Here is a 25,549-nt window from a genome sequence, read left to right on the forward strand (position 1 = left end):
CGAAATTGCCCATCCAAGTCAAGACGAAGATACAACTCAGGAACATCGAGGAGAAGAAGAGGAAGAAGAGCACTTAATTGATAAGGATGAATCCGATGGAGAGGACGATGCCTGGCTTGACTCTGGAGAAGACGAAAATGGCAATCAAATCAATCCAACATTATGGGTAAACTATCTCATCATCACGAGAATGGAACAGTCTTTATCAATTATTTACATTTCTCTAATAATTACATATATTGTGTACAAAATTTATGGCGATTTTAGGATCTTCCGTTATTGCGATATACCCTTCTTGCAGTAACCGTAGGCCTCCTGTTTGTCTTATTTAAGATTCTTGTCGCAAAATATGGCCATGGCTCCGAGCATCACAATCGCCCTGCGGAACACATGTATTTTAATGGAACAGATTTCTTTGGTCCAACAGTTATTTTGATATCTCTTGATGGCTTCCGGAGCGAGTATCTCCATCGAAATATCACACCAAATTTAGACGAACTAGGTAATTAAAGAGGCTTTAGTCAACTTGGGGTTGTGCAAACTGGTATTTAAATAACCCCGTTTTGCCTATAGCTTCCAAAGGAATTCGTGCTGAATACATGCACCCTTCTTTCCCGGTAAGACTTTAGTCTATATCTAATGATTTCTTGTATTAAACCAAGTTTGTTTATTTATTTTCTAATTTGTTTATGTATATCCACATGGTTTAGCCAAGCACATTCCCCAATCACTGGACATTAGTAACAGGTCTTTATCCAGAAGCACATGGAATTGTTGGAAACACATTTTACGATCCAGCATTGGATAAAGAGTTTATTTATAACAATAATGAGATCACCAAACAGTCTGAATGGTGGGGTGGAGAACCGGTAAGATCCTTACGATAGATCCACACCCCCAATTAATTATGCATTACATGAGGCTTAAACAAAAGACATTGATTTGTTGTTCCTATTACTATCGAATTTAAGCTTTGGGTAACCTCAGCCTTACAAGGGCTTCGCACAGCAGTGGATATGTGGCCTGGATCGACAGCCTCTGTAAATCATGTCAGACCTAACTTTGTGGTTGGTTTCAACAGTACAGTCACTCCTCTTGAGAAGATTGACACCGTTCTTGGGTGGCTCGATTTAGCTCAAAATGAAAGACCTCAGTTTATGGCTGTATATGTTCCTCAAGTTGATATAGTTGGCCATGAAAAGGGACCAGATAGTGAAGAAGTAAGTTTCTTTTTTGGAGAGATTTATTCTCATATTCCGGCTAATTTTTTTGTATGCATTAGATAAATGATGCTATTATCGATGTAGACAATGCTATTGGGCACTTGATAGAAGAATTGACTGAGCGTAATTTGGGTAGACATGTGCACGTTATCGTTGTAAGTGGGTTGATCTTATTACTTTTAATGGAAAAAGAGAAATTTAAAATGAAAATGATGTATGTGTAGGTGAGTGATCATGGTATGTCATCCACAGGTCCATCAAAGCTTATTTACTACGACGACATACTATCACCCGAATCTCTCGCCTCTTTACGTGAACGTGAAGCAATGCCTCTTCTCGATATTCGCCCAAATGCAAATGCATCTTTTGACAGAATGGTGAACAAAATCTATCGTGAACTTCACAACTACACAGAGAATTCCCCAGACCCTCACTTTAAAGTTTTTTTACGGAAGGATGTCCCGTCTCGTTATCATTACAGCAATACAGATCGTATAACTCCGATTGTAGCTATTCCAGATGTTGGGTACACGTTTGTTCTGCACGATGAAGTCGCTCCTAACGCTCAGAAAACATTCTTAACATTGGGACATCATGGCTATGACAACCTTGCACCAGACATGCGGGCTATTTTCATTGCAAAGGGCCCCAAATTGAATTTGCGTTTTAACCATGGTGCTGTGGTCATTCCCTTTTTTAATGTTGAGGTTTATGGTCTGATAACAGAGCTATTGAACATAGTAGCTGCACCTAATAATGGAACACTTCAAGGAGGGTTCTTTGCTACAAGTTTAACTCACTAATTATTTATTTCTCTTTTCTCTTTTACAATCTATCTACTCTCACTCTACTTGTTCTTTATTCTGATTTTTCATTTATTGTGCACAATATGTAATTTAGGCTTTCTTCTTTTATTCTTCTTCTTCTTTTATTTGTGTATCGCATAACCCTTACTACCATACTTGTTTTCTATTTCTTATAAATCATAAAGAAAGATTTTCAAGGATAAAAATTTAGGAGCCAAGTACAAATCAAAAAAAAAATAATGTTTGATATCAAAGAATGGCAGGCCATAACCCATGCTCAGCAGCGTAGGTATGCTACCAGAGAAATACAAATGTCATTTTCCATTTAGTGTCTTCTGATTATAATCAGAATTTATAATAAAATTCACAAAGAAGAATGCTGGATGAAATGGCTGGCATTCTTTAGAAGAAAAGGAAGTTCAGTAAAGCTTCAGTGCCCAAAGCAATAAAAAAAACAATTATTTTACAGATAAATCTTTTGAATTTGATAAAAGTAATAAATTTATAAAATAATAGAAACCTCTGTGGATATTAGAAAACCCTTTTTTTTGCAGGGGGTTTAAGGATCGTTTTAAGGTTGCATTTCAATTAAGCAGTATCAATTGTTCGAGTATCTGTTCAAATTTAACCATTAAACTAACAATTCAATTGACACAAAAGTAATAAATTGATACAACGAGCAAAAACATATATATATAGTAAAATTCATCTTTTAAAATGACAGGAATCACAGTACTTATTCGTACAGAAAAATTTAAATTTGTCCTTATAAAATATTGCTTTTATTGAATAGACTTTTAGTAATAAACGTTTATAACCAATATAGTAGCTGTATTTCGATATCTATATTTTTTATTCTTTCATTTTTGTACACTTTAGAATGAATAACAGCACAAACATCTACAATGACACTAACATTCACGACGATAGCAGCGATGACATAAGTGATGACAGTGGCGATGACAATGAGACAAATTCCGAGGGTGAGATGACAGTTATACATAAATCATTCTATGATACTTCTCAACATAACTCTGATTTTGACCTTGATAAAATACAACTATTCAGAACTTGAGATCTCTCGTGTGGCAGAGATGAGGGAACAAGCAATGACATTGCACGCACATCTCGCTCGGGCTTATAACGTAAAAACACTAGCTCAGAATATCCGGATTGTGGATGAGCTCCAGCACGCCTGCTTCTTGAGGTCCCCAGCTTATTTCCAAGAAGAAAAACGGATGCGTGACATCTTTGATGGAGACCAAAACTATGAGTGGACCTATAGCAACCCCAACTTGGATGACGGAACTGGTCCCAATAGCTTTCGGGCACATTATAGAGTTAGTAGAAATACATTCAACATAATTGTGAATACTTTTCAAAACGACCCTGAGTTTGATGGCTCAGAAGCTATGGACGGGTTTATCTACCCTGTGTGGATGCAGGTTGCTGTTGTGCTTTGGCGCCTCAGTAATACGAACTTTGGATCCACAATCGCGTCAGAGGCTCTAAATATCAGTCAAAGCTCATTCGACCGGTTTACAGAAAAATTCTTGGATGGCATGCTCCGATCCTTCATGAATACCGCAATAAGATGGCCTAAAACACCTTGAGAGAGCCGAAGAATAATGGGAGGATTTGCAGCTGCTTCAGACCAGCCAGGACACCAGAACCTGAATAAATGCATAGGTGCAATTGCTGGAAAACGAATTGCTATTAAAGCGCCACCATCATATGATATCTCCTGGTTTGATCGCCAGAGAAATAGAGCTATGTCTCTCATTGCTGTATGTGATGATAAAAGGAGATTCACGAACATAAAAGCTCAAATGACTGGTAAGTATTATATGCTAGTATCTATAGAACTACATTTACTAAAGTGTTTTGTATCTAGTAAGACAAAAAGATTGCTACCTCTTCTATACAAGTACCTTATATTACGACATGGTGAACAACCCTAGGGATTTGTTTTATGATCCAAAATCATACATTATTGGAGGTAATTTATATTAAATTAATATTCGCTGATATAACGAATTAATCATACATATATTTGGAAAAGATTCTGGTTTTCCTATCTTAAAGCACTGTCTCATACCTTACCGCAAATTCAGAAATATGTCAGAAAAAGAGAAAAAATTTAACAAAATACTATCAGCAGCGCGATTGAAGATTGAAGACGCTTTCAGCTTGGTTATCTTGAGAACCAAATTCATGTTTAAGGATATACATCTCACGGAACCAAGCTCTATGGCAAAATTCATTGCTACCTGTTGCATTCTGCACAATATGTGTATTGACTCTGACGACAGTGAAGAATATATGGAAGAGTTGTTGAGAGAGGGTGGAACCGGTCAGCGGCGTGATAGAAGTATGCTGGATTGGTTCATCCGATCTGATAATGTTAAGGGTGGTAGCTTCGAGACGTATTATTATGATACTGCGGGTCTATATACTGATATGGGACGCACCCGGGATGAAGCTGCGGCTGCTATAGAGGGAAGGATTAGACGTGATGAAGTAAAAAACTCCCTCTAATGTTCTTTTAAAAAAATCTTTTCATAATTTAACTTTTCTTTTTTTTCGTTCATTAAATTTTTGGATTTAGAATAACATTGATAAAGGAAAAAGAGAAAGGTAAGATAAGTTAGTAATAGTAAATATATAGTGAAGAAAGAAGAAGGTAAAGGGAAGAGGAAAAGAAAACCAAGTTTATTCATTAGATTTATTGTTTTCAGAAGAGGAATAAGAATAATAGTATTGGTTAACTGAATTTAGACAGTTCTTGAAATAGTCAAAGAATCTATCTCTAAATTCTCTAAATTCTATTTCTTCTCTTGCCATATCCTCTCGTGAAATTCTGTCCAAGCGATGTGCCTCTTAAAATGTGTCCGCATGGATACGCTGGTATTCCACCGAATGGACAAATCTTCCTTTCACTTCTTCCAATCGTGGATCCAAAGAGGTAAATGCATGGCCAAAAAAAAATTCGTTGTGTCTTTTGGAATTTCTCAAGACTGCAGACTAGAACACTTGTAAAGCAATCCTTCTATTAAACGATGATGAACTGTTAGTGGTGCTGGTGTCAATACTGACTGAGAAGCAAGCCAGGATGCAGGTTTGTAGGAGGATTGTTGATAGTTAAAGTCATGGTGGTTTTCAGGCACATGAGCTGGCTTTGGATCCGCCATGAAAGAGGAGAAAAGGTCATAGTCTCCACCCGTGATTACTTGGGCGAACGAAGGGGTATGAAGGTAAGTATTGGTATAAATGATACCATAGTCTTGGTGGATAGAGATCACAAGATCGGAAGTCAATTGATCTCTGATACTCGAAGAGCTGATGATAATTTGTGGGCAGACGCTGGGATTCAACAGTGTCATTTGCTTCATGTCATCGAAGGATTGGAACCTCTATTGAAGGGGGCAGGGGGACCACCAGATCCACTTCTTCTTATGTCAGAGACAACTTTCTAAAGATTCTTCTTGATTGTTACAAACTTCTCCTTGATATAATTTACTTCTCTAAACTTGTGAGAGAAGTTTTCCGCAGCGAATGTTTCGGCAAAGCGAAGAACACCAGGATGAATGCAGATTTTTTCACGGAGTTTCTTGGAATATTTTCTTGCGATCACTATCGCCCTTTGACGCACAATTTTATGACAAGCATGCAATGATCAATGTGAACAACACCTTGAAAGTTATATCATCACATTCTACATTCCAACCTGTTATTAAAGCAACTGTTATTTGGGTGAAGTCTTCCTCACTGGAATTAGCTTCTTCATATAGGTTATCAAGTGAATCATGTTATCTCAATTGGGTCAAGTAAGAGATCTCGAGTTATGAATCATTGTATTAATCAAGGTCAAAACTAGAATTATGCTAATAAGCTTCGTAAAATATTTCATGTAGAGTTTCTAGTTCACTCTCGGTAATTGTCATTGTCATCATTGTTCTAAATTGAAAAAGAGGACTCTCGAAGCAATTGAGGGGTGGTTAAGATGGAAGAAATTTAAAGCCAACATCAAAATATATGTCTCCGAGTAAAATTAGAGTATTTTCAGGGACTTTGAGGGAATCCTATTAAACGACTTTTTTTTTGTTTTTCTATCATCCTATATAAAAGAAAGGGGTTACGATAACCTTTACTTTGTTACAAATTAGATTAAGTGTATATTTGTCTGCATGGAGCTTCTATTCTATTATGACCCCCAGATGGTACAAGTCACATAAAAATCTGTGTGCAGTACGAATTTGCCTTTTCATTGGTACCATACCACGAACAATACCCTCAGCACTAATTTACTATGTAAAGGGTAATAAATAGTAAATCAGCTTAAAATAGGTGGCAATAAATGTAAAAAGAAGAAGAAGAGGCCTATTTTACTTATACTCGATCCTAGCTAGGACACTTTTATCCAATTTACACTTTCTGTTTTTTTTTTGTTTTTTTGTTTTTCTGTTTTTCTGATTCTCTGGTTTTTAAGAGTAGGGATAATATTTTTGTCGATAACTACCAGTGAACCAACAAGAAAAAAAAAGAATCGACGAAAATATTGGTAATTTAAATCCATAAAAGTCTGAGAAGCCATATACACTTTTTCCGGAAATTATTGGTACAAGAATAAAAATCAGTTTGGTGCAAAAATAAAAATGGATACACCAAATGCACCAAACGCACCAAAAAAGGTGAATTAAGCAGAGAAATGGATAGAAAATTGCACCAATTTTATTTTTATTTTTGCACCAAATTAATTTTTATTCTTGTACCAATAATTTCCGGAAAGAGTGTACTGTACCCCGATTAAAAACCTTAATCCCTTTAAGTGACTTTCTATTGCCACTTGGGCACCACCAAGAAAAAAACCGTTTTCAGGCTTTGTACTATATTTTGATTCCTTCATAACCCGAATTTCTGGACCAAAAGTAGGATTTTTTTTTAAAAATAAATAAATTCGGGAATCTTTACAATTCGTACAATCTGAAAAAGATTGAAAGCTATGACTAATTAATGATAGTTAAATTCATGTAAAGATAAAGTTTTTTTTTTTAAAAAAATAAAACATAAGGAGTTTGTATAAGTTTAACTTACTAATGAGAGCTTTGATCAAGGATAATATAATTAAGGTTACCCTACCCAATAATATTATACCCAAGAGTATTTTATTCAACAGTTTTTTTTTTAAAAAAAAAAGAAATATATATATTGTCTATTATTAGGTGGTTATTAAAGTATCGCCACATTGAAATGCCAATTATCAAGAACTGCTGGAATTTTCTTATGAGAAAAGCATGCTTTAATATTCTAGAGGGTTACAAACAAAGCCGTTTCTTGGTTTTCATTGGAATTGCTCCCTGTACAAATATCATACAAAATTAAGATTATAGAAATATGCAAATGTTTAATGATACAATAAGTTGTAATACTTTACACAAGCAGAATAATGCCCACTTTTTGCACGAGATTGTACCCACTCAGTATAGCGTATAGCTGAAAAGTCATTTTGTGCAGACATGATCCCACAAGATCAAGAATGATATTAATTAAACTGTATTTTTCTTATTATTATTATTATTATTATTATTATGAGTGAAAACAAGTTTTCGTTTTCTGGTAGTGTAAGTGTATATATACATACATATATATAGCCATTTGTTTTATAAATATTAAATGATAAAGGTGTACATGATTATAGAAAGTAATAAATAGTATTAATAGGCTGATTTTTAGCAAAGTCTTGGTTCCAAAAGTTTCTTCTTCTTCTTTACTTAGAAGATGACCTATTTAATTTCCTCCATAGGTTGTGATTCAATTTCAGTTTCGGTAACATTGGACAGATGATTTTCCGAACTGATGGTATCTTTGATCCAGGTAGTTCCGTACTTGACGGCCACGAAAATCGCAGCAACACCCGCGACATCAATCAAGAGGAACAGAAATGTGAGGTACACCTTCACCGATCCAGAAGTGGCTGTACCCGAGATAGTACGTCCGATGACCACAATAAGAAGAAGGAATTGGTATGTAGCGAGCGAGACAAAGATGTGACGGACTTTATCAAATGATATATACGCCTGAATAGCAGCAAGGAATGGAAACATCCATGTACCAAAGGCAGCAAACTGAATGGCGCGTGCAGCTGTTAAGAGGCTTTCGTACGTGCCATAAGTGTATTCCTTAGTATTGCTCAGAGTTCCAAGCGCGCCGATATCAGAAACGATGATAATAAGAGCCCAGAGATATGAAAGGGTAATACAAAGCATCTTAACATTCAGGAGACCCTTGAAGCCTTGAGTTTCTGGGGAGGATGATATTTTCTGGTAGATAGCAAAGAGAGGGATCCACGAAATAGGTACGGTTGCTGCTAGGAAGAACTCGTATGCATAGTTCAACTGTACAACGCTTCCCTCATCAAAGTTACCGTTTAAGATTGAAAGTAGAGATCCTCCAACACCGGCCTGCATACCCCCTTTTATAAGATAGAATAGACCAGCCAGAGCACTCGTGAGATATATATGGTACAGGCCACAGCGACTTGCTCGAATGGCCGTGGCGACGACTGCGACAGCACCCAGAAAAGCGGTCGCTGAACCAAAGCCAATCTGCATATTCACAAGTGTATAAACCTCGTCCGAAGCAAATTGATAAGCGTAATCCATAGCAGTTATTGATTTAGATGATTATAAAGAGGATACAATAGATAGAAAGAAAGTTGTAATTTTCACATATTTCCTGATCTGATCCAATTATTTATACTTGATTTATATGGAAGAGTGATTTACTCATCTAAAGGTATTTAGGAGTGCTTGTGTACCGTAGACTCGTACAAGAGAATGTGTGACAGTTCCACTCGCGTAGAAATTCTTATATGCTGAAAAGATACATATAAAAAGATACTCATTATAGATGTGGATACAATACGTTCAATACCTAGGTATGCTCGACTATTGAACTTGTTTTATTTAGAAGCAGTATTCAATACTAAAACAAATGAAAATAAGAAAAGGTACAATATAAAAGCCTATAGATCTGACCACATGGCAATATATTGAGCTAATTACACAAATGCTGCGCAACTCGTACAAAGTCTATTTTTTTCTTTGTACAATTTTAGAAATCAGAGACTGGTAGTAGCATTAAAAGCCATCATCTATGTAACATATGATGTAGTACATTACCATAAAAATATCATCACAGAATATTACTCTACATTTTACTAAGAAAAAAAGGTGTCGGCGAAGTGGATAATCAATTAAACTTGAAAAATTATTTTGAGTAATAGATCAAGAATACGGATATAGGTACTGTCTGCTGTGTGCTGTGTGCTGTGTAGATACTAATATGCGTGTGTTATAAACAATAATATACTCCAAAGATAAAGTTATATTTAAAAAGAAGTATATGATTGTTCTCTGTTTTGGGTCTATTCCTGCTAAGACACAGACAATAACCAGCTTTCAAAAAAAAAGCTCTTGGCACTATAGTATTACATCTAATACCTTAAGTAGAAAGATGCCAGCCTATAAAACATACAAGAGGCTGAAGAATAATATATGCCATAAAAAGAAAAAGAAATGTTTTTTTTTACAAGAGATGCTGATAACAAACAAAATTAAATACCATACATAAACATAAAAAATATGCTATCTCTTTTAGACAGAAGGGGCACGATTTATGGGCTTTAGAGGATGAAATACCATATATAAACTCGTAGCCTTCTAAGCATAGAAGGTGTGATATAATCTATCATACGCTTCATCAGCACCTTGTGTATAAATTTATGCAAATTTATTCACAACTTAGAATCTAATCAGAGTTCGAATAAAAGCTCTAAAAGAATGTATTGAGGCCTACAAAAATATATTACCATGTTTACTTTGGAGAGCCTCTACCTAATTAGACTACGCTCGCATTCCCTTCCCTTCATCTTCAAGACTCAAGGTTCAATTGTATCTCGTCCTATAACACGTTTGCGCCTGGCTGCCAAACAGCAACCTCTTTGTCACTATTGAATAAGCTTTAGTAGGTCACTAGTAATATATCTCATGTTCTTAGTACGGAGGAGGTATATTAAAACTTTCTTCCCAAGTTAATAGTTCCCATCAACTACCCTTTATACGCTTATGATAATACCTTTATTTCCATACCAGAAGCTATGAGAAAATTTTTGGCTATGACCTAGACGTATCCAAAGTTTCTGGGGTATAAGTATAATGTATTCAAATGTGAGGCCGTCAATGTCCTTCTCTATGTTCTCTTTTATTTATATTTGCGCGTTTTTTTCACTTATACTTCATTTTGGTAGTCAAGAGCTAAAAGGTACAATCATGTTTACCAAGTCTCAGCAAAAATCATATACATATACACATTTTGGCCGACCTGCGACTACCAGTGTGTATCTGACTTTTGCCTACCCCAGTCTTGAGTAAGCTCTAGTAATTTTCTGTACTGGCCAGAAAAAGACTATCTCCTTACATAAAACTCGGGAGAGTCGTCTTCGGACATGTATTCGATGGCTAAATGCGACGATAAGAGTATTCCATACCGCTGTTTTAGCTGCTCTACCCAATATGTTTACCCATATCTGTATTCTCTAAGCCAGATTTCTTTATCACTTTAAAAAAAAAATACCCTCAAACTCATTTATCGGAGCTCTTACCATGCAGCTGAACCTTACCAAAGCTAAGATGACATTAAATAAGCTATATCGTTGTGTAATTTGGAAAAGGCCCAAGTTACTGAAAAAATCATCAACACTGGGCAAAGAACCCATTGCAAGAAGCTTTTGCATTGTTACACCAAAGAAAAAAAGTCGACAGGAAACTTGCGGGCGTAAATACACCAGTGACCATTGCCAGAAACATGTGCAACCCTTTCTAGGATCTGGTCTTACGACTGCCCTATCCTGCCCTGTACCCGCCACAAACACTGTCGTTTGGTCAAATGGAGAGCTACTTGACTACCACCCACATCATGAGGCGAGTGTAAATGTGGCGCTACCATGGAGAACAAAAGACACCTGCTGATATACTCCGCAAACATAGCTCTCATTTATAAACTCTGTCTCTTGATAGATCCTGATCCCCCTCCAAGGGTCTATATCATCGATCACGCTCTCGACTGCCTCCCTAGACCCTTTAAAGCACCTGGTACGTAGTACGGTTAGCGACCGTTTTTGCTCGCCTTGCTATGTGATATTGACCAAAATAAATTATCTTGCAAACTACCGGAAGAAAAATGTTATGGTCAATATCTCCTTGACCTTGCAACAAAATGCTGTACCAAGGAACAAACACGTTCTCTTCGAACCACAAAAGTTCCAAGAGAACTTGTTCCTGGGAATCCATTTTTTCTTTCTTTCTTTTTTATGTCCAGAATCCTCACCGTCTCCCGCCAACCCAGACCATTGATGTTTTCCTGAAACTGTACCTAGTATGATCAACTTTTGTCTGATAATGATGTATAGTCTCGATCCAGAAATCAATCTTCCGAGTTTCTAAATAGATTCCTCTTTAGGTCTCTTATCCCTTCCGAAATCTGTTCCTAATTCTGAAGCTGTCATCGTCTAGCTACATGTTTTCGATTATTTCATGTACTTTCCTTATTTATTATAGATTTATTTGTCTCGTATTCTCACTAGCTGTACCTTTATTTTACTTTGTCTTAATATTCTTTCTCAAAAGTTGTTCTTCCCTAATAAGAGTTATTTGCGTGCTTTCTTACATTCTTGGCTGACTATTATTTATTATGTTATGTTAGGTACTTTTTATTTCTTTTGTATTTATCATCTATCATTAGCTTTCATTGGGTTTACTGGATATCAAAGTGTACAAGCTCTTGAAAAACCAAAAAAAAAAAAAAAATGCCCGTCTACTTTTAATATATAAAACCCTGACCTGTAAAGCTAATTTGTGTAATTGGCTCTTTAGAGCCGTACTCTTTTAAGGTACAGAAAAAAGACTCCCGTTAATTAGATTTTGTAAATACTTACTCATCTTTTGTAGAAAACATTTTTATAGGTTGTTTTATACATATGAATTATTTATATTCGGGAAGTATTTTTTCCTAGACTAGTCAAAGTAAACTCTTTAAAGCCAAGCACATAAACACACTCAATGATCTTATTGTCATAAAGTAATATACATAGACAAAACTAAAGTTTCTTATTCACACTACCCTATTGAGTAATATTTCAAATATTTGTTCCTCTTTTGTTTCCCTTTTCTTTAACAAGATGGTAACAGGCGTTTTATAATCTGATTGGCGTTATAATGCACATCTAAAATATACTTTAGCTCATCAATTAATGGCGTACCATTAGTGGCTAAGGTAAGTACAGTATAAATGATGTACGACATACTACGCGGAGGTGAATTTGTATGAATTTGGTGTCTGTAGAGATATACTATTTGTGCATCAGTAAGACAGGCATGACATATGCGTCCGTCAATGAAAATGTTGAGCCTAAGCCAAGTGAACCCAGTTTATTCTGTACCACAATTTATTTGACGTGTTTTTTTTTCAGGTAATATAAAGCTACACGCTATAAAACGTGCACATTTGCACATTTACATATGCTCATAGATACTAGTGTAGACCAAAATTGTAGGATTTATGCTTATGATTGTTTTTTTTATTCATGAGGTGTGTTCACAATAAAACTTGGTGGTTGGTAAGTTCAAAGGAAAATAAAGTTAAAGCTTGGGGCAATTAGGATGCGAAGAAGTGAGATAGAGTGGGATGATTTAGGGTAAAGAGGATATTGCGGGCGGGGAATTCAATTAAGCAGTAGAGTCAGCTTGCTCCTGTTCTTGGGTTGGTCTCTGCTTCAATACGAGCTCAGAGCCAGTGAGACGACGATAGATGCTCTTAACATCATCACACACAGTCTCAAAGTGAGAAGTAGCATCATATGATTTAGATACAAAGACCTTGTCGGCAGTACCATCCTGGATGGGCTCTTGGATGTCCAATACAGACACGAACCTGGGAAAGAGATTTATAAGTAAAATAAAATAAAATAAGATAAAATAAAATAAAGAAACACTTTAAAACATACTTGTCATGGATGGGACCAAGGAGTGCCAAACCGGCTTCAATCTCCTTCTCGGGCTCATCTGTCTCAACAACAGTAGAGACAATAGCAAGATAGGTATCCTTGGGGCAGACATTATGGTTGCTTGATACACAGGCAACATATACGTCATGGTTGCGACCCAACTGGTTCTGGGGGATCACAATCTGAGCGGAATCAGCATCGCTTGTATTTGGGACGGGGTGCTTGAGGAAGCAGATAGCACGGACAACCTTTCCTGTGGTGTGGGCCTTGGTGGGAGCATATGAAGGGTCACAGATGATCTGGGTTGCTCTAGCAGTCTCTTCGCCTGAACGGACACCCACAGCTACACCATTCTCGTACAAAATCTCATCTACAGCGCGGTCAAGCATATAGGTACCACCATAGATAGCACTCAAGCGAGCAAATGACTGGGGAAGCTCACCAAGACCGTGAAGAGGGTAGATGTAGGGGCTCTTACCGTAACGGGTAACAGAGGCAACATAGAGCACGATCTTATCAATGGTCTCACGGGCAGGCTTGGTAAGATATTCGTCGTCAAGGTGGAGAGCCATGGCATGACCCAAGAGATCCTGGGAGGCAGGATCGAGGCTGAACTTCTCGTACACAGTAACCATTGTATCCTTCTCGAGGTTCAATCCCTGGTGGGTAGAGTCGTCATCCTCCTTCCAGTTCTGAACGAACTCAAAGAACTTCTGAAGACGACGCTTCTCGACAAGACCCATCAATGAGGAGGAGATGGCCTCACCCTCTGTAGCAGGAACCTTGGAGATTTTGCCTTCGTGAGATACATAGGAACCAGCAATCTGCTTAAACTCCAAATAACGGGTAACATCGGTGTGGGTCAGGAAGCGAACAATTTCACCGTTTGCCATCATAAACTTGGGAATCAAGTCAATGTTGTAGTCACGGTCGCGACCGAGGTCTGCTGGGACTTCAACACCAGGGCGGTACTTGCGATAGAGCTAAAAAAGAAGTAAAAGAGCTTTTTTTTAGTACTTCTGCTTCTCACGCCATTCAAGGTCACACAAGACTTGATGGGGTTTATTATATATGTTTTTTTTTCTTACCTGAGTCAAGTTGAGGGAGGCCGATTCACCACCGTAATAGTCGTTGCGGTCCATATGAAGCACGTTCTTACCCTCAGCAGAGAGGATTCCAGAGAGAATACATTCGGTCAATCCAGTGCCGAGAACAATAACATCGTAGCTGGTATCCTGTTATGGAGATGAGGATTGTGTTCTTGGGTGGAATGTTCATCATTCTTACCATTGTGATGAGTGTGACAAAAAGGTAAAAAGAGTGAGAGAGTAAGAGGTAAATGAACAGAAAACAAGAGAAGAGCAAGGAGGCTGAGGGAACCTAATACCTTTTTATACAAAAAAAAAAGTATATTCAATTGTGCTTTCCCCCCCCCCCACTTACGCCAATCCGGTGCACTTTGCTCAACGTGGTAAAACATATAAATATCCTGCACGTTCTCAACTTTCTCAGTCCGAGTGGAGAAACAAAATAAATATATTTATATATTTATATAATATTATTACAAGTTAGTGTGCGCTAATGTGTGTGTGTGTGTAAAAGAGAGAGCTAGAGAAACAAGGAGTCTTGAGTTGACTTGGCATTATATGACTTGACTGTTCCAATAGTAGAAGTAAAGGAGGTAAAGTCTAGTAATTATAGTTTAAGCACTTAAATAAAGACTACATAATTGAATAAAACAATAAGTAAATACAAGGCACATTCTAAAAGTGACATGGATACCCGAATCTCTGCACACATTTATCAACTACGTGCTTCTATGCACTAACATCATTACAACGTGGCAGGGAACCTAGTTATGTAAGTCATTTCACCACGCGCCATCCTGCGGTATTTGGACCGCCACCTTGAACCTTTGTTCTCCAATAAAGAACCCCATTCCCCGTTATGGGTCCCGATTATAGAAACGAGGCCCTGGAGACCAGCGTTTTATACACAAGTAATCTTATTTTCGTATTATACTTTATTTAAATTGAATGCCTCGGCTTTCCACTACTTCCTTATATATATGTATGTATGTATGTATGTATGTTTTGTATCATCAATGTCATCAGTATCACCAGTGCTATCCGTATCATCAGCGCCATCAGTATCATCAGTATCATACTTTTGACTTGGATAAAATAAAAGCAGGAAAAGATTACACCTGATTTTTGATCATGTCAACATATTGATACTAAGTTTTGCTATCTTACAATTCTTAATGGATAGCACAATCAAGAATAATAGACAAATACATCAAATATTCTTTCAATTTTTTCTTATTTGACTATCGTTTTAATTTGACTTCAATTAAGTTTGTCACAACTCGATCATTCTCACAACTAATGAATTAACATTAGACATTCAATTGATCGCACTATAGAATATTCAATTGGTAATTTAATTGGTTGTGAAATGAACCTTACGAATATGCTTATTTACTTTAACTTATCTAGGGTGAATGAAGAAGAAGGCTATAAAGTTTCTAAAGTAAAGCTTTTGGCATGTATCGTTTTCAGCAAAATATACAGACGGGATTTTAAATAGCAGGAGCTTTTGTCCTTTAATTGTAGATGCAGTTCTTAAGAGCATCTCCAACAGTCACTTTTATCTCAACTTTTATGTCAAATTTAAAATGTTAGTTAAAAGTAGTACCCCCAACAGCGTAATTTATTTTATCTCTCTGCTAAATTTGACAGGGATTTAAAAGTTTTAACTGAAAATGCTCTCAAAATTTATTTCCGAAAAAAAAAAAGATAATTTGAACAGTTGGATATGCTCTAATCTTTTGTTTATCCACCTTTTTCTTCTTTTTAAAAAAAAATACATTTTCTCTATACCTCCTATTTTATAATAGGAATATGATTGGCTGAACTACCTTGAGGACAGCAAACTACTCTGCTTGGGCACATGTTATAGACCCTCTCGGTATCTTTAAAAAAATCTTTACATTTAAAAAGTATTGAAAATTGTTGTCAAAATCTTTAAAGCTTCTAGTCAAAGCCTTTCTATTTCTTTGATTTCATTTTCACTTCTTCTTTATAAAGCTATGTCTTACCAATAAAGTAATGATTAGTAAAGTGCGAAAAACAGTCATACTGTTTTTAAAGATAGTGTTGGAGTTGGTCTCAATACTCCATAAAGACTCTCAAAAGTCTCATAATTGACAGCTATAAAATAAAGTATGCTTGTTAATACCGCATTAAAAGGATATATTAGATATTTATTAGGCACTTTGCTTTTATTAATTTAAACTTGATTTATTGAAAAAGTAAAGAAAGTGCATAAATTAAAGCTATAAAATAAAGTAATATAGAATTGAACTTGATATTTGTTGTCAAGAAATATAGAGTATGAGCAAGTAAGCTAAGTTCTTTAATTTAATGTAAAATTAACCATATAAATAAAAAATAATAATAATAATAAAGGCATGTTTCATACTTATAGCTATAATAGACATTGACACTACATACTTTACTATTCTAACACCTGTTCTGACAGCAAAAATTGCATAATTCATAAAACTTAATAAATGCAACTTTACTGTAATCAGACGTGGATTATAAAATTCTAAAAAAGAAATTGTATCAGGGAAATAAGTCCCTGTACTAATACTTATCTTTACAACGCTATTCAGAAGTCTTCTTGTGATGACCTATAGATTACTACATATCGCTTACTAATTCTGGATTTATACAAATCGATGATCTACAGGATCTAGTAAAACACACACACACACACACACAATATTTTGAACATAAATAAATTAAATACCAAAAAGTATTTTATAATTTAATAAGTGTATTCTGAAGAATCGACACTTTCCTAAATAAAGACACTTGTAAATGTTTTCTAGATATACTAAAATCTTGAGCCTATAAATGAGCTACCGTGTAAATGCACTGTGCTACTAGTATATATAATACACCTATATATCCTTTCTTTTAGCATAATCCCAAGGTCTATTAATCCATTATCTTTATCGAGTTGTGTAATTAGAGCCCACGTCTACAGAAGGTTGCCTCAAGCGATTCTTTCTGCAGCTGTACACTGAGTAAAATAAGTTTTTTTCTTCTTTCTTTCAAAACATTCTATATAATCAAAAGGTTAATTTTTTATTATTATTAAGAAACCCTTTGGTACCCTTCGACCACATATAATAATCACGTGCACGATAGCTGTTGTCAAGGAGATTTCTATGCGGGAAGCTGTTGACTCCTCATTTCTTTAAAGAATCATTTTATAATGAGATGTCTTGAGTTGCCTTTGAATATCAACATAATTTGCTTTGTTGAGCATTTTAGATTGTTCTGTAGATATAGGCCTAGTGTTTGAATACCTAATCTCTCGTTCCAAGATATAATTAAACTCACAATAATGATGATATATTGATCCAAGTCCCCCTTTTTTTCTTATATTTTTTTTTGCGACAACATATCACTGACATTGACAAATACCATTCTCGCTTAAAGGACACTATATATATCAGTATTAAAATAATAATAATTAAAAATAACCCTCTTATTCTTCTTCTTTTTATTCTTCTTCTTATTCATCGGCACCATAATATTCTATTTATTGATTTATTGTATAATGAGCCTTTATCAAGAAGACAATTGTTGCTACCGGCTGTACATTGGAAACGGAAATTGGATTAACCTTGGGCAAGAAACTACACGCGAACTATTGGCGATTTATGCAAAAGGTGTTGCAACTCGCTTTGAGCTCGTTCCTGGTCTAGCTATCGATATTCTGCCTAATGATGTAGATTGTAACAGCAAGAATACAGATCTACCAATGCTTATGCGCGCAGATTTGGTATCGGTCGATCCAGAGAGCGCAAACAACCCCGGAAAAATCTTCTCGAGCTACATCAAAGATTTATTGGAAAAGCAAGGAATTGTCGATGTTTTCCCACCAGTCAGGTTGGGTGAAGACCTTCCGTTGGTTACATCTTTACCTTCCCATAGACACCTCAGTATGGTGCCTGCTCCGATCGGTATGTCTCGTAGGTCAAATCGCCCGTCTGTAGTTAAAGAAGCTCGACTACAGGATCCTCTGAGAGGATTCGTTGTGTCTTCATCGGTGTCGTCGGCCAGTACATCACACTCTTATGCACCCCAAAATGACAACAATAACTTCAATGGTATCCAGCCTACAGCAACCGGCAACAAAAAGAAACGAGGAAAGAAAGGATCTATGCCCAAAAAAGCTACAACAACTTCTCTTCAGTCAGGGATCATGACACGCTCTCAACAGCGTCATTCAAAGCTCCTGGAAGAGGTCGAGCCTGATCATAGCTATGGTTCCAATACTTCGCCTGGAACATGGATCGACACAGCCCCTTCTTCCACTTCACTTCCACCAGCGTACCCATTGAACCAAACCAGCCAGCAAGTGTTTCTTCACCATCGTGTTCCTTCTAATATGTACCGCAAGGATCTTACAGTCGAAACTTCTTCTGCTGGTGCTTTTTATTCATCACAAAATGTGTTTAAACAACCTTCGCAACCAATTTTTCAACAGAGACCCATTGGGAATTATTCTTCTGTAGCAATGCACGGTATACAATATCAAAACACCCCAGAAGCTATTCCGCCATATCATTCCCAGGCCCTTCCAGGTCTTTCGATCTTTACTTCTTCATTGGGAAGTATGGACTGTGATGATGATAATTCGGGTGAATCAGCCCTTCGACGATCAAATATCAATATCTACTCTACTCTCTCGCATCCGTCTACTATGACGCCTATTCCTGCAAATTGGATGGAGCGTGATATGTGGAATATGGGCACGCAAGCCAATATTATGGATGCATCCGATTATGGATCTACTCAAACACCTTCATATTCCCATTTTCCTATGCACACACCTGAAATCTCCTACAATGCAAACAACATCAACCACGAAAACGAAAGCTCGTCTCAGACTGGCGTGATTGTTCCTCTTCAACTAGGAGTCCATCGCTATGATATAGAAACCAAGGAATCACCAAGCTCAATTTCTACCCTAGGATCAATCCCACTATCCAGCCTCTACAATGATTCCTCTTTTTTTAAGTCCAATGAAGCTACAGACTGCTGCACAACCAACTATCAGCAAGAAGAGCAACCTAAAAGAGATTCCATTCTTGAGCATCGTTCAATGTCACCTAAAGACACTCCTGTTCTGGCACCGCTCACAAATTCCGTAGCTACCTCTAGATATACCAGCCCTCATCATTCTGTTATTTCATCTTAGCCTTTTTTTATTAAAGTACATACACACATAAACACATTTTTTCCCAGACATAGCTATTACTCCTTTTGTTTTGTCTGTGAATATTTACAAGAGTATTTCATAATAAAAATAAAAATAAAAATAAAATAAAATAAAATAAGACTAGTGGGTAGAACACAAGGTTGTTTTGTTTTTGTTTTTGTTTTCCAATAGTCTCTTGGTTTGTTTTAGAACCGTAAATTACAGCGGTAGTGATTGAATACGTGCTCTTTCAAGGCTAGTCTTAATTCCTCCACTTCAGCACGCCATGACTGTGGATCGGTTCCTTGGGCAGCTACATTGGACACCTGATCAAGGGACAAAACAACCAACCGAGCCTTATCCAAATCCTTGTTGTGAGCAAGCTTCATCACAAATTCCGTCAATAGTCTGATATTCTCAGGCGTTCTCTCCCATGTTTTTAAAAGCACACGAATGTCCCGAATATCTGTCAACCCCATCAATTTAGGCTCACAAAAACTAGGTCGTGTCTCAACATCAGCTGGTGTATGCTTCTTCTATATACGTTTTTTTTGACATGCCCACACACACACACACACACACACACAGATAAACGTACATATGCCCATTGTATCTCCATGTGAGTCTCTTGTATTGTTCCATACTTCATCTTCCTGTCAATTTACCTTGACATCTGATCTGCTGGTGTTCTTTTGACGGTTCTTTTTTCTCCTTTCATTTTCTAATATTTCCTCTCTTATATCTGTCTCACATAATACAATGTATTTATATTAGCCGAATATAATATAAAACAAGATTATTATTTTTTGCCTATTTTTACTGTTAAATTATTATTATTATTATTACTATTATAGCTATGCTCCTTTTATACCTGCAGGCAACTCGTTTACGGCTGACATATCTAGCGGTGCATCTTCGTCTTCATAATAATTACGCGAAAACATTTGGGTTAATGTATTTTTGGTTGTGCCGCCTGCCGTAGTCCTGTTTCTTGATTCTTTTTGAAATTTATTTTCAGTTTCAAAATCTCGATGATTTATCTTGAGCTTCTTGTCGTGATGTTCGTGTATCTGACCATACTGTTTGAGGATCTGTTGTTGCATCTCAGTCGAAAGAGCCAATAACATCGTAGGATCAAGTTGTGACCATGGAGGTAGGTCAGAAAACGAAGGCTGGTCTAGTATATCGTTGTCTGGCACCGGTGATACATACAGCTCAGATGTTTCTGAATGCCCCATCGCCGCTGTTGATGACCCACCAATGCACTCGGGCCGGTTCTCAGACCATGTTGGGGTATTGACGGCCGAGCTTGTGCCTTCTTTCTCCATAAACACCACTTTGTAAGCATCAGAAATCTCAAGTCTCGTGGATTCCGGAAGTTGTATAAACACATCCCTGTCTACCATCTACAGCAAAAATTAGAATATGTATTATAACTATAATAACATTTTTTTTCTTGTTACCATAGATGACTTTTCTTTTTCATAAACTGTCGTATTCTCGTCATTTTTTGTCTTGCCTAGACTCCTTGAAGCAACAGGTTCTGTATTTAATGGCACAGCACCAAAGAACTGTGTTTTATCTAAACGATCATAAAACACAAGCCATAATTGTAAGAATATTCGTTTTATCAACCAAACATAGGCTTCATCCCATTTTTTTTTAAAAAAAACAAAACAAAACAAAACAAAAAAAAACAAAAAAACTTGCCCGAAACTGAAGCGGCTTCAAGCTTTTGTATTTGGATTCCTACACCTATGTTCAAGTAAGATTCTTATTAGCATTTGTATATATACATATCAATATTGGGCAAAAATTATTCACAGACCTCGCACATCACTCGGAGTGAAATTGAGCTGTTTGTACAAATTCCATGCATTTTTTGCAATAACTTGATTATCATCAGTAGCCCGCGGTAGAACAGTTGATCTCGAGAAAGTGTCACAATCACCATATCCAAGATACTTAAGAGGTGCACCTGAGCCTAACTTACGACGCATAATCTACAAAAAAAACGTTTTAGATTGGGGTAGTTAATCAAATGTATATAGTTGGCTTTACTACACCTTTTCTTTTTTTAAAAAAAAAACTCACTTTGAGTGTAATTGACCTTCCTTTCATTTGTTGAGAGTCGAGACGTTCGCTAACCTCTTTTGCAAGGTCATCGATAAAAGTCTACAGATATTATTGATAAAGATAATCTCTTTTTTTTTTTGGTTTGCACTAAAAGCTGAATTTGGGGTGCTATTTGTTTTCAATGATTTACTTTTGCCTTTTCTTCGTTTTCAAATCGAATACCCCACTATATGTATACATAAAAAGGAATCATAATTAGTCCTTATTTCAATAAAGTGTTTTTAAGCTTCGAGTTTAAGCCTTAATTTCTTACATTAACTTCGGCACTCACGGACTGGCGTGTAGGATGCGTAGAAAGGAGCCGATCGTCAATTCCTTTTGAGAAATTGTGGAGAGTCTGCCCAATTTTTGTACCAAAGTTTGCTTGTAGGTTACTTAATGGAACTAGGGCAAGATCTTTTACTATCCGGACACCCTAGCCATATGAACTTATGATTAATTGGAGAATCTTGTTTATCGAGTATAATACTTACCATCTCATATAATTTACTTTTCATTGCTCGACCCACCTAAAAGAAAAAAAGCCATATACCATATTATTAACTTTTTCTTATTCAGTACTTTTAAGTAGCGAGGAAGTGGATAAGTTGTTTTTCTTACTCCAGGAAGATCAGTTACTTCGATTGAGCTCAATAGATCCTGAATTTGATCAAGACCACAGATATATTGTCCATTTGGTTTAGCACGTCTGTTAGCCAATCTAAAAGAAAAGAAAGAAAGGAACGGATAAACAGACCACTTTATATGCAATGACTGTGTAAGCATCCATAATACCTTGCAATAAGAATGTTAGGTCCTACTCCAACACTCGTATTACACCCAGTCTTGCTCCGAATCTTATCCCTGATCTGTGTAGCCAAGTCCATTTCTTGGCCCGTGCCCGGTTGTGTAACGTGAGAGGCAACCTCTAATAAAGCTTCATCCACACTAACTGCTTGTATTTCATCTGCATACTCAAAAATAATCTGTTTCTCGGCAGAGCCACATATTAATACTTATATGAATCGTATGGCCCAACTTACTTGATAGAATGTATCTGACACGGCTTTGTATTTTTCAAATTCATACCTTGAAAGAGAGAAAGAGAGATAGAGACAAAAGTATTGGTGGATATGATAAAAAAAAATAGTTGATATTTATACCAAAATAATAATAAAACAAAAAAAAGGTACTTACGGTACTGATTGAAGCTCTGGACACTTTATCTTGGCCGTACTCATCCTGTGCAATACAGGGATCCATAAATATTTCATGTATATCTATTAAAGAGCTTGTCTGTTTTGAACAAAAATAAATAAAAGTAAAATAAACTTACATCATTCCATTGTGAATGCCAAACTGTCTTGCAATATAATTACAGGAAGCTATTATAATATTAGTGAAGAAGCCGTTAACAGTTAGATTCTGGAGTTGGGTATTGTCTACTGGAGTAGTTACCAATCTCGCTAGACGAATCATCTTTGGCTCCTTTGGAATGAGCCACAGCCACCTATAAGAGAAAAAAAGAAGCAATCTTATTATTCTATGCAACACAATAGTTTAATATTCAAAGTATCTCTTACCGGTCGATCTTTAAGATGGGGTCTATCCAAGAGACTCACAGACGCAAAGAATGCGTCAAAATCAATATGCCTAAAAACAATAATATAACCGACATAAATTCTCTTTAGGAGACCTAATGATAAAGACCTAACTTTGCATTTGATCTTACATGACTACACGATGGTTTTCTGGACGTTTTCCCTTTTTATTTCGACCTTTAAAGCCTGCATTCTCCAGGTTCCATCGGCGCACCTTATCTTTCAGCTCTTCCTTCCACGCCGAGAGGTGATGTAATCGAGAGTTTTTATAATAATTCTTGATAATATCAGGATGCGTATCATGGTCTTCATCCAAAGATTTGTTATTTTTGTCTTTCTGTGATATGATTGTATTTATCTGTACTGGCGATACACTCTCTATAACAGTTTCTCTTTCTTCTTCTTCACGCTTTCTTTTTTCCCCTTGCTCAGTTTCTTTTACAGGTTCATTCTGTTCCATTGTGCTTTGATCTTCTGGACCTTTTGAGAATCCAAGACGATAATGTGTCCACGGTAATAGTCGCCCGGCGGCAATAGAATCCGTGACCCAGCTTGGATCAACCACTTTATAATTCCTATGATAATACCACAGGTCTAGCTATTTAATTGCCTTGACCTAAACTATGGTAATCCTTTTTTTTTTTGACCTTTGATCTCGTATATATCCATCTATCTAGGTTCTCACCTCAATGATTCTATTTTTGCATTAGTCAAAGTAGTGGCTAATATGTGTGTTACTGACGATTTTTTTACTAAAATAGACATAAAGAATATGAGCCCACATTATCCACAAAAAAAAACACACACACACACACAAAAACATGCATTAATATTAATATCTAATGTCAACTTACAGTGCTGTTGGTAGTCTCCGCCATGTTCTAATATGTGCCTTCTTAGTTCACTTTGAGGTGCATATCCATTGACATAAATGGATATCCCTTTAAACAACTGCGGACGTTCCTGGCTTGCCTGCAAGACACTGTTAAAGAAAATATAAAAGGTCACTCTTGTTTCCTTTACAATTCTTCTCCTTCTAACTCACACTTTGTCTTCTTGTTGCTTGAGTTTGAGCTCTTTGTTCCTAATGTACTTTTGTACTTGTCCGAATTGAATGGCATCATAGGGATCTGACATGACGAACAGTTTTTTTTTATTTGTCCACGAAATACTAAAAAAAGGTCAAGTAAATTCAACTACCGAAATTCCAATTTTAGAATGCTCAAGAAAAGAAAAAGGGAAAAAAAATGAGGCAAGTGGGAACAGTGGAGTCTAGGTTGGGCGTTGACACTGTGATCCGGCTTTCTACGTCACTGGAAGTTAATAAAAGACTCGTGCTAAGCTAAGCCTAAACTCGCTGGGGATAGCTTCTTCTCCTCCCTTTATTTTATCTATTTTTTTTTTACATATATATATATATATTACTTTCGGCATGCTGGTGTACAGAGATCTGCCAGCTGAGGATGGTGATGAATCCCAGGCGGGATGCAAGCTGATGGATGGATTCGCCATCTTTATTCAATTATGTCTAGCCACAGCTGCATTTTCAACGCTTGTCTTGAAACGCCAAAGAGAAAAGCCACAACGGCCAGTACGCATTTGGTAAATACTTATTTCTTTTCTATGTTCGTTTTATTTTAGCTCTGTTTCTGTCAATCTCTTTCATTCTGACAATGCAGAAAATTTTAGGGCATTTGACGTTAGCAAGCAACTTGTCGGTGGAATCGTCATCCATTCACTGAATGTAGTAGCTGCTTATATATTTGGCGCTAACCCAGATGGAGAACAGTCAAACCCATGTGTGTGGTAAGGTTGGATAATAAGGGACCTTAATTGGAGAACAATAGGAAAAAAAGAAAAGTCTGTGTGGCTGTGTGGCTGTGCGTTATGTGGTATTCATTATTACCACTGTATAGGTATTTTTTGAATATCTTGGTAGACACGACTTTGGGGGTTGTTATTCTTTGGCTCATCCTGTCAGGATTTAAACACATCACCTCGTACTTTAGTTGGACCGGATTTGAGAGTGGTGTGTATGGAAACCCGCCCATGTCGAATCAGCTTAAACAATGGGGAAAACAGCTGGTGCTGTATATTTTAAGTCTGGTGTTGATGAAATTCGTCGTCGTACTACTCTTTCACCTTTGTCCTTGGATATCAGACTTTGGAAGATGGGTATTACAGTGGACATTAGGAAATTATAAGCTACAGGTGGTCTTTGTGATGTTAATGTAAGCTTCTTTATTTTATTTTTATATAAAGAGAAAATAAGGTGGAAATACACATCTTGGTACAAAGACTAACACCCTAAATTTCCCAATCTATTAGATTCCCTTTGGTGATGAACATAATGCAATTCTGGATTGTCGATACCATTGTAAAGCACAAATCGGACAAAAAGCCTATTCGATTATCTCGAGACGAAGAAGATGCAGAGAACCTGTTATCAGAAGAAGGAGA

At 36.6% G+C, this 25,549-nt stretch overlaps 11 protein-coding genes across 11 annotated transcripts; 6 read left to right on the forward strand and 5 right to left on the reverse strand.

Annotated features, from left to right (window-relative positions):
* Positions 1–390: 390 nt before the first annotated feature.
* Positions 391–2,026, forward strand: PHYBLDRAFT_156134 (hypothetical protein; the record flags this gene model as incomplete). The annotated part of the gene is made up of 6 exons (XM_018433468.1): positions 391–502; positions 574–617; positions 711–869; positions 972–1,220; positions 1,283–1,378; positions 1,448–2,026. 6 exons carry the CDS (start codon positions 391–393, stop codon positions 2,024–2,026), a joined length of 1,239 nt encoding a protein of 412 aa, XP_018287618.1.
* A 242-nt stretch (positions 2,027–2,268) lies between these two features.
* On the forward strand, positions 2,269–3,642 carry PHYBLDRAFT_66199 (hypothetical protein; the record flags this gene model as incomplete). The annotated part of the gene is made up of 3 exons (XM_018441602.1): positions 2,269–2,318; positions 2,909–3,012; positions 3,098–3,642. The coding sequence occupies 3 exons, from the start codon at positions 2,269–2,271 to the stop codon at positions 3,640–3,642; spliced, it is 699 nt and encodes a 232-aa protein (XP_018287619.1).
* A 1,398-nt stretch (positions 3,643–5,040) lies between these two features.
* On the reverse strand, positions 5,041–5,421 carry PHYBLDRAFT_66197 (hypothetical protein; the record flags this gene model as incomplete). The annotated part of the gene is made up of 1 exon (XM_018441601.1): positions 5,041–5,421. The coding sequence occupies one exon, from the start codon at positions 5,419–5,421 to the stop codon at positions 5,041–5,043; it is 381 nt and encodes a 126-aa protein (XP_018287620.1).
* Positions 5,422–5,584: 163 nt separating this feature from the next.
* Positions 5,585–5,995, forward strand: PHYBLDRAFT_172218 (hypothetical protein; the record flags this gene model as incomplete). The annotated part of the gene is made up of 2 exons (XM_018436755.1): positions 5,585–5,856; positions 5,944–5,995. 2 exons carry the CDS (start codon positions 5,585–5,587, stop codon positions 5,993–5,995), a joined length of 324 nt encoding a protein of 107 aa, XP_018287621.1.
* A 1,817-nt stretch (positions 5,996–7,812) lies between these two features.
* PHYBLDRAFT_172219 (hypothetical protein) lies at positions 7,813–8,691 on the reverse strand (the record flags this gene model as incomplete). Its single annotated transcript, XM_018436756.1, has 1 exon — positions 7,813–8,691. The coding sequence occupies one exon, from the start codon at positions 8,689–8,691 to the stop codon at positions 7,813–7,815; it is 879 nt and encodes a 292-aa protein (XP_018287622.1).
* A 1,751-nt stretch (positions 8,692–10,442) lies between these two features.
* Positions 10,443–11,379, reverse strand: PHYBLDRAFT_66195 (hypothetical protein; the record flags this gene model as incomplete). Its single annotated transcript, XM_018441600.1, has 3 exons — positions 10,443–10,625; positions 10,692–10,991; positions 11,179–11,379. The coding sequence occupies 3 exons, from the start codon at positions 11,377–11,379 to the stop codon at positions 10,443–10,445; spliced, it is 684 nt and encodes a 227-aa protein (XP_018287623.1).
* A 1,142-nt stretch (positions 11,380–12,521) lies between these two features.
* On the reverse strand, positions 12,522–14,431 carry PHYBLDRAFT_126931 (hypothetical protein). Its single transcript, XM_018429134.1, has 4 exons — positions 14,379–14,431; positions 14,180–14,326; positions 13,092–14,074; positions 12,522–13,018 (listed from the first exon to the last, which is right to left on the reverse strand). Exons 1-4 carry the CDS (start codon positions 14,379–14,381, stop codon positions 12,814–12,816), a joined length of 1,338 nt encoding a protein of 445 aa, XP_018287624.1. The 5' UTR covers positions 14,382–14,431; the 3' UTR covers positions 12,522–12,813.
* A 607-nt stretch (positions 14,432–15,038) lies between these two features.
* On the forward strand, positions 15,039–16,648 carry PHYBLDRAFT_172222 (hypothetical protein; the record flags this gene model as incomplete). Its single annotated transcript, XM_018436757.1, has 5 exons — positions 15,039–15,090; positions 15,517–15,623; positions 16,248–16,315; positions 16,476–16,494; positions 16,562–16,648. The coding sequence occupies 5 exons, from the start codon at positions 15,039–15,041 to the stop codon at positions 16,646–16,648; spliced, it is 333 nt and encodes a 110-aa protein (XP_018287625.1).
* A 1,078-nt stretch (positions 16,649–17,726) lies between these two features.
* Positions 17,727–19,373, forward strand: PHYBLDRAFT_172223 (hypothetical protein; the record flags this gene model as incomplete). The annotated part of the gene is made up of 1 exon (XM_018436758.1): positions 17,727–19,373. The coding sequence occupies one exon, from the start codon at positions 17,727–17,729 to the stop codon at positions 19,371–19,373; it is 1,647 nt and encodes a 548-aa protein (XP_018287626.1).
* A 1,820-nt stretch (positions 19,374–21,193) lies between these two features.
* On the reverse strand, positions 21,194–22,459 carry PHYBLDRAFT_116209 (hypothetical protein; the record flags this gene model as incomplete). Its single annotated transcript, XM_018428509.1, has 6 exons — positions 21,194–21,376; positions 21,468–21,548; positions 21,640–21,675; positions 21,763–21,924; positions 22,071–22,209; positions 22,284–22,459. Coding segments are annotated over 6 exons (777 nt in total), but the record flags the coding sequence as incomplete, so codon positions are not given.
* A 2,116-nt stretch (positions 22,460–24,575) lies between these two features.
* Positions 24,576–25,472, forward strand: PHYBLDRAFT_101810 (hypothetical protein; the record flags this gene model as incomplete). The annotated part of the gene is made up of 4 exons (XM_018427647.1): positions 24,576–24,691; positions 24,779–24,895; positions 25,006–25,320; positions 25,418–25,472. Coding segments are annotated over 4 exons (603 nt in total), but the record flags the coding sequence as incomplete, so codon positions are not given.
* Positions 25,473–25,549: the final 77 nt, after the last annotated feature.

Source organism: Phycomyces blakesleeanus, assembly GCF_001638985.1.
Source record: "Phycomyces blakesleeanus NRRL 1555(-) unplaced genomic scaffold PHYBLscaffold_21, whole genome shotgun sequence".
Taxonomy (NCBI): domain Eukaryota; kingdom Fungi; phylum Mucoromycota; class Mucoromycetes; order Mucorales; family Phycomycetaceae; genus Phycomyces; species Phycomyces blakesleeanus.